Source organism: Hydractinia symbiolongicarpus, chromosome 3 (genome assembly GCF_029227915.1).
Source record: "Hydractinia symbiolongicarpus strain clone_291-10 chromosome 3, HSymV2.1, whole genome shotgun sequence".
Taxonomy (NCBI): domain Eukaryota; kingdom Metazoa; phylum Cnidaria; class Hydrozoa; order Anthoathecata; family Hydractiniidae; genus Hydractinia; species Hydractinia symbiolongicarpus.
In genome coordinates, this window is record NC_079877.1 from 16,082,927 (window position 1) to 16,096,372 (window position 13,446).

Consider the following 13,446-nt stretch of genomic DNA (forward strand, 5'->3'; position numbering starts at 1 on the left):
CAACAAAGAAATTCCCGGCATTCGAGACACACTGCTTCGAAAAAATTTTTTTACAAAACGCCAATATAATTGACACTAATATCTGTTATAAGAATATCGAACAATAAAGACACAAGAATAATGACCACCATGGTTAGAATTTTAATATTTTCATAAAGTTCCGATCGAAACAAGAATCTAGTTTATCAGGACGCTGTCCGAGATGATGCGTGATTAGGTTAAATTCTTTCATTAACAACAAAGCAACGTGAGTCACTAAGAAACAATTATTTCTAAAAGTTCTGTTTTTACTATTACATTATGTTTTTATTTACAATAAGATAACTTTCTTTCACTCCAATAAAAGTTTCTGGAATTTTTCTGGAAGAACATTTGAGGTTGATAAATTGTAGAAAAATAGGTACACCCTGTCTCAAATTTACACACTGGCATAAAAAACAACGTGTATAGCTATATTTGAACAGTGTCCACAAATGCCCTAATTGAAAATTTGTATGTACTTTAAAATGTTATTTCTGTATGCACTCCATCGTAGAGCGAAAATGCTATCATAACAAAAGGCAATGGTAAACTTTAGTTAAGAAAATAATTTGTTTGCATATTCAAACGTTTAGCCCTCAAGTTAATATATCTCTATGTTTTATAGCTATTAAGTTAGCCATCGCCACAGAGTTGTCAAAGGAGGAACACGAGCAGGACTTACTTGAGATGATACACTCTATTAGTTATCTATCACCATAGAAGCTTGTTTTTTGTATGAACCAAGTTTACAAGAACATAAGGCTTCAAAATCGTAAAAGTTGGGAACATGTTATGAAAATTAAAGGCTTTGTGAAGCTTGAACTACAAATTCTTTTCTATGAAAATATAAAGAAAATATAACAAATCTAAAGAAACGAAAGATGACAACTAGCTACAAGTAAGATACTGGTTTTAGAAGGTAGAAAATTAAGAACAATTTAAGAAGTTTTTAAGTCTTCGAATTGGAAATGTTAAGAACATTTGATGGCTTTCTTGTAGATGAGCGTTCTTATAAAAATCGTGTAGTACAAAATAAAAAAAAAACTCCAACAGTGCCACAGGGTCGGAGGTCATATTTATAGACCGCCACTGCAGAAAAAAGAACAATTTTAAGATAGGCGAGTATTAAATTACTCCATATCAGGTGTACACCAATTTACATTTTCTTAAATATCGCGAAAATATATGCTGCGTTAATCAGCTAAAAACAAAAATTCATGAAAGATGGCTGTCATTAAAATACCAAAACGAATGTGAAGTATTTAAGAATTAAAATACTTAAAAAATTGTAAAAAAAAAGGTCACAAGAAATTTAAAGAAGCCAATCTAACCTTTAAGGGAAGAAATCTTTTCTTCTTGTTCTAACAGTTTTCATGTTTATAATGGTCTGAAGTAAGCAAGACGCAATAGACTCATTTGTCTTGTTTATGTAAAACATATTATGAGACTTTCACGTGTTAGATTTAATACCTTAACATACTTTCTCTGAATGAAAGTGTAAATAGCCATTTAGAAATCTCAATAAAAAAGATTAAGAGTGAGTACACATTGTGTTGAAAAAAAAGTGGATTGAGTTGCAAATTTTAAAAAGAGGAGAGAAAATAGAAAAATAAAAATTCTTTACACAACCATTCTTCAACTTTATTTAAACAATTATTTAGGTAACTAACTTACAGATCGTTCCGGCGAGCGAAAACATTTAAGATACAGACATAATATAAACTAAAAAACACCACATAAATCCAAAAAATACAAGACGTCAAAGAAAAGAAAAAAACCCATCAGTTTTTACGTCATACATTATGTATTGGACGATGTTCGTGTTTTAAGCGTTCTCAAAATAAAAGAAAGAGGAGAAAGATTGTGCTTTTAGTGTAAATATAGCATTAAACCTTCCATTAAGGTACCTATATTATGAACCATTGTTAGCCTTGCGAATACAACACAGAAACAGCAAGAGTTTGTAAAAGCTACGCGAAAAAAAAAACAATAACAACAACAACAACAATAACAACAAAAACAATAACAACAACAACAACAACAATAACAACAACAACAAATTACCAAAAACAGCAAAAGCAGCTTTGATTACATGCACAAAAAAAAACATATTTTAAAAATACTTCATCTCACGCACTTCAAACTTAATAAATGCACTACCACTCCTAAAAAAACAAAAGCCATACTAATTTCTGTAGCAAGTTGTGACCAAACCTCATGGCAATGTAGATCAAAAACATAGACAAAATATATTTAACCTCGCATTCATTAATGTATTATCTAAGAAAATAGGAATTTCTTTTTGATATTGATAAGTAAAATAATAATTTAATTAAGCGTTTTCTACTTTTGAATTAATGTCAAACTATTAATATGACAAAAACTTTTGATTGATACTGCCCGTGAGAAAAAACAAATTACATTTTTAAGTTCAAACACACAGCCTTCGAATTGAGCGTTGTTTCAAGGCAAGAGGTGTAAAAATATACCCTTCAATAATATACACTTCAATATAATACAATATATATATATTAATACCCTATGAACATTAAAACACAATGAAGAAATTCGAGTGGAAATTTTAATAAAGCAAAATAAAAACTAAAAATAGTTGGCACAATTTTTATGATTTTTGAGAAACAAATAAACATTTATTTTTCAAGCATAACAGGCAATTGCTTGCGACTTCTTCCTATTTATCACTGAACAATCCCTTTCCTATCCTCCTCCTTAAGATAAGAAATTCTTTCTGTAACAAAAAAATCAAATACTTGTGAAAGTCCACATACATAATTGGACTTTCGATCAACGTTTTCACTCCATAAAATAACCCAAAAATAACTGTGTAAACGCAATTCCAAAAAAAATAAGATACAAAAATATCGTGTGATATAAAAATACTGTTAATAAATACATTTACTATATTACAATATAATCTACAAACACTCTATTTGCTTCAGCAAAACATTTCGTGCGAGGGAAGAATCAAAGATTCTAATTAATTGGCAGAATATCCTGCGTTACGCCAACAGACAATCTCCGCTGACCTTTTAAAACGCTTTAGATCCTTTCAGTTGCAAAAATTCTTGTAGTGTAAAGCCAGCTTTATAATAAACCCAACACGTACTATAAAAAACTAACACATATGTTTCCGTGTCAAACTTCGGTTCCTCCAACATATTGTCTAAAGGTAGAAAAATAAGACTATTTAATTCAGCTGACCTTTAAGCAGAAATTTAAAAAGAATTGTGAGTGATTTCAGTCTTTCACACCCTCTACCCCATTTATGTTAGAATGTAGCTAACTTGAATTACAATCCATAGCTTCAATCGATTTTGCAACACATAAATTTCCTGAAACATTAAGCGACACAAAGTTCATAGTAGCAAAAAAGTTCAATTTGTTGAATTTCGGGATTAATTTCCACTGAATTTGCGAAGCGATTATTAATTCCAAGATATTTACAAGTATTCCCTGACCGGACTGTTTTATAGAATTTTAATTTTTCCTGTAAATCAATTTTGCTTACAATTACATGATTTCCCTATACTTTCATACAGAAATATACATACATGGTATAAGTGGAAAGAGTACTTGATGGGCACTTTGTTGGGATCAGGAAATGACATCTTTTGTGAGTGACTGCTTTACAATCTACGTAAACAAGATATATTTAAATAACTTTATCCATAAACAAAAACAGCTTCAAAAATAGTGATTATAACTAAAATTTAATTTTTACGAAATAGGCAATCCACGAAAAGGATAATTATAAACAAATAATGCTCAAAATTAAAAAAAAAATATAACTCTTACCTCTGCAAGAATAACCTTGTTTACCCAGTCTTCGTAGAGGTAGATTACAGACGCAACATATTGGGGGACTAAGAGAAAAGATTTTTTGATAATAATTTTGCACTGTAGACACCATAGGGTTAAATTTTCGGCATCAAAAAGTCTAATCTTCGAGCAACTTCTGCAGACAATAATGGTCCAACATACACATACGAACTCTATATCATGAAGAATGTAAAAAATCTAAAGAATCTAGAAAAAAATATAGCTAAACATTCAAACTATGGCAATGACAGTAAAGGCTTACATCACGAGACCTTTTCCAACGATGGGCATTACTAGTTTTTAAGGTCACATGGTCCGATCAAGGTTCATAAGGCCCAGCAGACACGTAAACTATGCTCTCAGATAGTTATTTAACCTAGACACATTTCTCTTCGTATAACTGCGAACTTGTTCAAACCTGTGCAGGTCAGATCATGAAACAAACTTGTTGTAAATAAATAATCAACATACTGTCCAGTGAAATGAGTAGCAGCAAATATATGATCGTTATAAACATGTAACTTTTGACCTTTCTGTGTGTAGGTTCCCTTCTTTGCCAACGATGGTGGTATATGATAATACCTATAAATAAGTTTAACATTACCGCCATTGGAGAATCGGGAAAACAGGAAAAATCGGGAAAATGCGCGATGCATGTGAAAAAAGTTGAAAAGCATTCACCGCAAGTAACTGATTAAATCCTCACTTATGAATAATTGCCCCTTTTTGAAATAATGGCCCAAAATGACCCAAAATAAACACTACTTTTTGTACGTCAATTTAATGAATTCTAAGAAAATTTAAAAGATAATGAATTCATATGATTTATTTTAAAATTGAAAAACAATAATCAGAACAACTTCTAACAAACACCTTTTAAAATAAACGCCCCTTTCAAATAATCGCCCCTGTCTGAAAAAACGCCCAAGGTACAATAATTATTTTTAGGGCGTTGAATCAATCATTTATGGAACTCTTTTTTCTCATTCAGAAAAAATACCTTACACTATATTTCTAATGTTCCATTATTTGTCTAATACACGAACAAACGCAAAGGGAATGCTATTTTAATTAACTGTATATCTTATACATGCACCTACTTTTTTAAACCATCTTCTTCATTTTCAATAATTAAAGCAGAATATTTATACTGGACAGAACCAACTCCAGAATTCAATGACGTCTGACTAATGGAGCCTCCTTCAAAACAAAAAGCAAGAACGATTAGTTGCAGTAGGAATCAGTTATCATCTTGCTCTAGTTATTATATCTTTTTTACATCAGCTGAATCTAACGAAATTTTACTTACTAAGGGGAGGTACAGATTCCGTTGTTAAATTACCTAAAAACGGTAACTAAGTCAGATAAGCTAATAAAATGTATAGGACCGTAATACAGTCAAAGCACACTATCTCAATTGTGCGTTCCAACTTGTCTTAAATGAAATCTTAAATGAAATATAGACAATATTGGGTCACTTATTGATTTCAAACCAATAAATATTGAAAGGGTGCAGAAAAAAACTGAATGTGTAACTTTTTTACACAATAAAATACAAACAAACAACAGATCATTTTTTTTCTTACCTACAGATGTAGTGTTGACAAGTATTTTTGGCCGTGGACCATGATGAAATGAATGTCTCGATTCAGGATTTTTTGTTGCACTTTTATTCTTCAAGCTTCGTAGTTGAACAGTATCTTTATCATCCTGTTGCACAGCATTTTCAACATTATTAAGACAGTAGTCTGTAGTGCCATCTTTATCAACATTATCCACAATGATAACAGGTTTAACAGACACTTCAATATCTGACTCTACATTGTTGTTTTCTTCACAGAAGGTTTTTTCAAGACTTCCTTGAATTGCTTCGTAATCTCCTATTGGCTTTAAACTGAACAATTCCAGGCTAACGTCTTCAGAGGGAAGACTTTCATGGTCATCGCCAGCACTGGCTATGCTATCAGAACGCAGAGATTGAGAATTTGGTAAAGGTTGTGTCGTATTAATGGATGGTAGACCACATTCAGTTGGATCTGTGGGTTCTGCAGAAGGCTTCTGTACTTCATCAGCACTGTTATTAGACAACGAATTAGTTGTTACTTCCCTAAATCCCCTAATTTTTATTTCAGTTGGTGTACTGAAGGATACATCTTCTAGAAATGCTCCCTTCAAACCCTTATCCTCTTTGTTAATTTCCGTAAAATCATTAATTTCTCTGAGAACTTTGTCATTTTTTGGTTGCATTGGGGTACTCTCAGATACGTTTTCTTTCACCTTTAAATTTTTATCTTTTTGGGGAATTTCATTAATCTTTGACTGAATTATTTTACTGTTAGATATATCTTTTAAACTCGCTCCCTTTAAATCCGTATCCTCTTTGGTGTTTTTCGTAAAATCGTTAACTTCATTGGGAACGTTCTCAATCTTTGATTGCATTGGTTTACTACCAGATCCATCTTTTGGAGACAATCGTTTTACATCCTTTTCTTCATATATTAAAGGTACATCTCCTCCAACATTTAGATTGTCTACATCAGAATTTGCATGAATGTCTGATTTAATGGGTGAAATAGTATTAAACAGATTCTCAAATGATTTTGCAGCTTCATCAAGGTTGGTTTCTTTGCAGGGGCTGATAGGTTTTCTTACCTTGTCCAATGTAACTAAAAAAAGCAAAGTAAATCACGAATATAATATAAACAGATATTAAAACGTTAGAGCAGTAGGCCTTCCAGTTACGTAAATGTTTCCCAAAAATATGGAAAAATGTTTTTGCAGCCTAAAAATTTTAAAAAGTATGTTTTAGCCATATTTTGAACATGACTACACAATCCGATTTATTATTGAATCCAATTTGTTGAATTTTGACAAATTTGATTGCGTATCATCCTTTTTGATCCAACTTGTCGAAGCTATTTATATATGGAATTTTAACCTTTTTAGATTTGTTGAAAGATAAGATAAGATAATTAGTTTCTTTGATATTGTATCAAAAAAATGATTAACCCATGTTTGTGTTTTCTTGTTTTATATCATTCTTTACAAGAAATAATAAAACCTGAAAGTTATTGAAGTAATCTCATTATTCCTCTAAGTGAAATTCTCTCAACAAATTATCACAAACTGTCAAGTGTTTTCTTTTAAGAGTCAAGGTTTTGTCCATTTTTTTTTTTTTTTTTTTTTTTTTGAGAATCGTCCGAGCTACAGGCTACTAAAAGCAACTATGTTGCAAATAAATCTAAATCACTGTGTGTAACTCCCGTCTGAGAGACAGAAAGAGTTCAGATGAGCTAAGAAGCAGGCTAAGTATCCTTAGAATTAAAGATGTTATCCAGATAAGAAGATTGAATTGCCTGGGGCACTTGGAAAGAATGAAGGAGTGTAGAGACTTGATAGTTCCTTGGGCAAAGCCCAGAGGCAGACCGAGAAAGACTTGGCAGGAGGTTATAAGGACAGACTTGGTACAGAGGAAGTTGAGTTTAGATCTAACACAGTCTAGATCAGATTGGAAGAGGGTCATCAATATACCCCTGTCCAATCCATGCTAGCATGGAAAACGGACGTTAAGCCAAGAATGATGATGATGATGACCGTTATCAATACCACCCAATTTGTTTATTTTTGTTTTAATTTAAATTTAATTTGAAAAATTGGATTGTGTTTCACCTACAAATTTGACACACAACATTTAAATTTGTCAAATTGAATCGTGCATTGCCCCCTTATTAAGATTTCCAAAGAGTAGAGGAACGGACGCAACTAACTTTCTGGGGGTACAAAAACAAACAAAAAAGTAACTAAAAATTTATCTTACAGTTATTAACTGTTGGTGATCTTGGTGACTTTGGGAGATCTATTTCTGTTTTCTAAAATTTAATGATAAAATTAAAACTAACGCCTATAAATAAAGAAATCAATAAACAAATTTATCAAAAAAATTAAAAAATAAAAAGCTGGGAGGTTGAAAATTACAAGGATAATTACAAAGACATAAAGCAGGTTTTCATAGGAAAACACATTATTGATTAATATATTATAATAACCAACTTTTTGTGTGTGAGACAAAGATGGTAGCTGCAAGTAGTTGCAGGCAAATTCCTGAGGATTTATCTGATGGGTGAGTTGCTTAAGACTATAGTTTTAAAATAGCTTACATAAAAATAATTTATAATCACATTGTTCAGGCCTATCAATAAGTGGAGAGCAACTGCTGAGAGATGAGAAACTAGCTGAGCCATTAATTGCTGTCCCAATTCCACAAAAAAGTTTGTCTGACATCATATGATATCAATTCATCTCACATGGAAATCAATGTTAGCTTTCTTATTATTGACAGTAAAAAAGAACCAAAATATATAAAAAAGATAAAATAAAATAGATAAAAAAGACTTTGTGATAAAATATGCATTTATAAACTTCTAATTCTATTCAGATTGCTTGCCCAGTTTAAATTACTGTAACCTTGGAGGACCGATTGTCAGGTGTTTTTATCTTATTGATAGGCTTGTTTCTTCTTTAACTGTTGTTACAATTTTCGTGATTAAAAAGAAGGAAGATTTGTTTCGCACAACAGGGATATTTTTTGTTTACTTAAAGAGAAATTGATTGTCACTGTGTACAATTATTTTTTTTTGTTTGTTTTTGAATCAAACTTTTAAATTCATCTAATCTAGTTATTTAAGTATAAGAGTGAATGTTGTTTTGGCTTACGTCTAAATGCAGTTTTTTAAAAAAGAGTGTTTTTTTAAGTAAGCACATAATTTAACTTTGTTTATTAGTTTCTATATTGATTATAAATCTACAATATGCAGCCAAGTCAATTGAACATAGATTTAAAAGAATTTAACAAGCTTAATCTAATATGGATCATGAAGGCAGGTAAAAGCTAATAAACCCATTCTTAATTTATAAATAAAAGAACATAGATAATAATTAACAACATGAAAGATTTTAATAAATTCTGATATACACATCAATGCTTTCTTAAAAAAAATTATTATAATAAGAATGTCGGTAAAACATGATATATAAGTGGTTTTCAATGGATGTAAATTTATTTGTAAAAAGGATGACTCAAATGTCTATGGTAAATGTTATTAAAAAATCTCTACAACAACAAGGAAATTAATCAATAAACCATGAGAAGCCTAAACTTTTAATAGAATAAAAGCCAAAAAATAACAAAAAAAACAGCAAACTTTTTAACCAACCTCCTCCGAAATTTTTAATGTTGTAGTTTTGGATAAAACAGCTTTTAAGGACCTAGTCAAAACTTCTACTTTAGCCTAAAACAAAATAAAAATTTCATAAAACGCAATACAAATGACAAAATTGTATATATAAAAAACAACAAATTTTTGTGATGTTTCGGGTGGTTTAAATTGTATTTATACCTTGTCAAATTCGGATTTTTTTGACTGAACTAACAATGCATCAAGATGATCTTTTCCATTTAATTTAAACGTTATTGCCATCTGACTTCCAACAGTTCGAAAAAATGTGTCTGCCTACAATTGAGACATGTGTTACTAATTTTTTCTTGTGTATATATATATCAATTCATGAACAAGATATGTGCAATACATACCTCCAATATAATTTTGGGGACTTCATAAAATGCTTCATTGTTATTTGATGAAATTTTAACATTCAACACATTTACATGTAATAGCAGTTTTAAAACCTAAATCAGAAAATATAAAGTGTTAATTTATTGTTTAATCATATATTTTACGGTGAATCAGTCCATAAAACTCATTCTCGCCAGATTAGGAAAACTAATTATGCATATTAAGGCCTCACAAACATTTTTTAAATTCAAAATATACATACTAATTCATGTTCGTTCTTCGAACAATATTCTATGTTGTTAATATTAACTGGAAATTCTGTATTCACAAAATAAATGGTAACGTCTGACACCTAAAATGGAATTAAAAAATGATTAAGAAATGAACATCAACGAAATATGAAAATTCTTTGAAGCTGAAAGCCTCTCTCGCTAAATGGAAATCACAACATAAATGGACTTTTTACTGTAATATATATATACTGTAATATAAGCCTTCCTCAGTCTCACTTGTTCTTATTACATTCTTAATGGTAAAAACACTACTTTAGAATTTAGCCTTGTTTTATTTTTATTTATGGAAACTTTCTTCGTTTCTTATCAAGATCAAGCTGGTATTGTAGGTGAGCAAAAAAAGGTTGCAGGCAGAAGTAAAGAATACATCCTGGATTGCTCTGGCAAAATTTAGACTCTTAGAATTGAAGCCTACAGCTGCTCTCATAAACCTGGCCTATATTATATTCCTATAAAATTGTTCTTACAAAAAACTGCCTGGTGTATTTCTGTACAACTTGTATGTTTTGTTTTTCTAAATTGAGCCTGGTATTTATATGATAACACATACAGTCAGGGTAAACATCTAATTTGACGGCATCACCTAATTAGGCGAGTCGTTTAGTTAGGCTACGTGATGTAGTTTAATTGGGCTACCCGTAGTCTAACTAGGCGAACGGAAACTTTTTTCTGTTGTAAATACGTCGAAATCATTGCGTTTTGCACTACAATTTTTATGTGAATCAAATCTGTCCACTTTGCAGATAATTTTGACCAATTATATATCGTCTTATTTGCATCGCGCATTGGTAACTTAAGGCCCAAAACTCGTGTGGCACTATTTGTTGTTTTAAATAATGGATTTCAGCCATTCACGCCACAGGCAAAAAATAAATATGGTGAACGAAAACGTCACCTAAATAGGAGACACTTAACCTAATTAGGTTATATATTTCATTTTAACATAATTCTTAGTTGCGCAAACATTTCGAGGCACCAGTGACTATTTTGGAATCATGGTCGCGTAGACTTACCTTTCTGAACAAAGATTTTTTGCGATTTTTTCTTTGCCTAACTAGGCTGCAATGAGTCGCCTAAATAGGTGGTACGTCCTAATTAGCCTACGGTCGCCTAATTAAGTGTTTACCCTGACTGACATAAATGTTGAAATTTTATTAAAGCTCTTCAAGTGTTAATTTATACAAATAAGATACTGCTGATTAAGCTTGTTTTATATTCCACTACATCCAAACATGTCACACGTTTATTTTAACATAGTATTGGTCTATTTAAAATGGTGACTATTACAAATTTATGGCATATATAGCACATTCGAGAAAGGTGTTTAAAAGAAGGGGAATTTATTTTTAAATTTTGCATGATGACCTTGAATAATGAGACAATTAATCCATTGTCTTTTTGTAGGGTTTAAGCCACTAAGCTAAGAAAATTGAGAATTCGAGACATTGAAACAAAATAAGTACATAAATTTGACATTATAGCTAGCTAGCTAGGCTTATTAAAAACATCCACATTAAAATAAAAACAATGTGAAGCGATTTTGAAAGTCAAAACACTACATGGTATACCATGCATATGTTCTGCCCAATATTTTTTTTGTTTATTTGATCAAAATGAAAAAAGCGTTTGAGAAAATTGTTAATTCTTTTAATAATAAAAATATATTTCTTATTTGACTTACACTTTCATCATGGCTTAACCAATTTTTTGTAAACTCCTTCTTTAACTCTCTCTCAGTGTTATTGACCCAGCATTCAAATAGTAATTTTACGGAACTTTCTGGCTGAAGATAACACCATTCTACAACCGTATTTATGTAGTTATCGTATAGATGGCTGACTTTTTGATCGCACGTGTTTCTTTCGTATTTAATGCCTTTAGTAGCTAAGGCATCAAAATTTATTGTATCGTATTTGAATTCTGAATCTTTCTTTTTCTCTTCGATTTCCTTTACTTTTTTCCTTATGATGTACGCACCAAGAAAGAAAAGGGAAGCATGGACAATAACAAAGTAAACTTTTCCTCCGACGTCTGCAATAAAATCAGCCATTTTGCGTGCAATAAAAACCAAAATAAACGGCCGTAGCATAAAACTTGTGGTCGGGTTAAATTTGACACATATTGCTGACTGAATATTATGGGATATAAAACTGTTGTAGTTGTTCCGTATTAATTTTAAGGCGTATATTTCCGGAATTTTGTCATAAAGGGTAAATAAAAATATTTGTTAATAGTAACAAACAGTTTATTTATGTTTTCACTTCCATAACTCTAGTGCATTTGACTCGCAAAAGTGGTCTGTCAATAAGATTACGTACTTTTATACCATAATGGCGGCTCGACAAAAACAAACTGCACCGCACAAAATCAAACCAAGAATGTACTTATCTTACCTTTCGTCGGTTCCTTTTCTTTTCCTCCCTTTGTTGTATTATTATTGTTACTATTTTTTATATAGTAAAAAATTGGAAAGTTGAGTAACAAAATTCTTTTGCCCTTCTATACGATGGCCCCTATGGCTCACTTCTCTTCTCAATAAAAATACTTCTCTTCTTAGTCAAAACACTTCTCTTCTGTATAACAACACTTCTCTTCTGTATAAAAACATTTCTCTTCTGTATAAAAAACTTCTCTACTTTGATACCTAAAGTTCTCTTCCGTTCGAAACACTTCTCTTCCAAGTGCAAAACACTTCTCTTCCATAAGCTCGAAAATTTCCCAGACTGAATCTGGTCCTTAATATATGAATTTATTCAAATATTGTTTATGAATAAATGGCACACCCCAGGCCCTGCGCATAGGAAATTTTGGACCCAGTAAAGTTTGCATAAATTCTTACGGGGGCATATGAACGTTTCTACAAAATTAGATTTTTCGCGGGAAAAACTTTGCGAAATTTTAAGCTATATTCTTATACGGTTCCAGAAGCGTAATACGAGATAGCTTTTTTTATCTAGTGCCCAGGAATAAACATTGATTGTGATGTCTGTTAGGAACAGAACTCGTGGTTTTCAAAAAACAAGATATTTTTTTTGCAGCAATAAACATTGTGATGTTTGTTGGGAAAAGAACTCGTGGTTTTCAAAAAACAAGATATATATATTTCTAAAATCCAAGCATTTTACATTGTTACAGGTGTTGTATTACATATATCTTTCTACTGCACAAATCAATGCGATATAATAATCAATAGCTTCATGAGCTGTCTCTGGCTTAAGTTTGGAGAAACCCTCCATTGGAAGAACTGTTTCCGCAAATTCAATAAATTCAGGCTCATTATCGTGATCTGGTACAGATAGTTCGATAAACTCTTCTAGCTCATTAAGATCTAAAGTTTTTTTAAAAGACTCGCAACCATATAATTCTGGAACAAAGTACAATGTATCAGGCCTTCCACGGGGAGCAGTAGCACCTTTGCTTGTTGCTAACAGATGTTGATTCCAATGAATCGCAAATTCATTAAGGTCCTTTCTGATCAAATCCATAAAGCAGTAGCGTACACATTCAGCAATGAGTGCATCACCGGCATCTAAAAATCCTAAGTCTGCAAGTTCTCTAAAAAATAACCTCCACCAACTTGGTCTGTCTTTTGAAAGTTGTGACCAAAAAGATTCGATTCTTTGATTTGCTGTTGATGTACCAACAATAAAACTGCCAGTGCCAACATATTCGTCATTATGCTGAGATCTTAATGCAATCTGAACAGCTTCCAAATTACA

The 13,446-nt window shown here is 31.4% G+C and overlaps 1 protein-coding gene across 1 annotated transcript; it reads right to left on the bottom strand.

Moving 5' to 3' along the window:
• Window positions 1-1,425: 1,425 nt before the first annotated feature.
• Window positions 1,426-11,962, bottom strand: LOC130635953 (uncharacterized). Its single transcript, XM_057445498.1, has 13 exons — window positions 11,409-11,962; window positions 9,697-9,786; window positions 9,452-9,547; window positions 9,258-9,371; window positions 9,075-9,149; window positions 7,679-7,730; window positions 5,448-6,527; window positions 5,171-5,203; window positions 4,962-5,061; window positions 4,333-4,443; window positions 3,838-3,905; window positions 3,594-3,675; window positions 1,426-3,205 (listed from the first exon to the last, which is right to left on the bottom strand). Exons 1-13 carry the CDS (start codon window positions 11,814-11,816, stop codon window positions 3,178-3,180), a joined length of 2,337 nt encoding a protein of 778 aa, XP_057301481.1. The 5' UTR covers window positions 11,817-11,962; the 3' UTR covers window positions 1,426-3,177.
• Window positions 11,963-13,446: the final 1,484 nt, after the last annotated feature.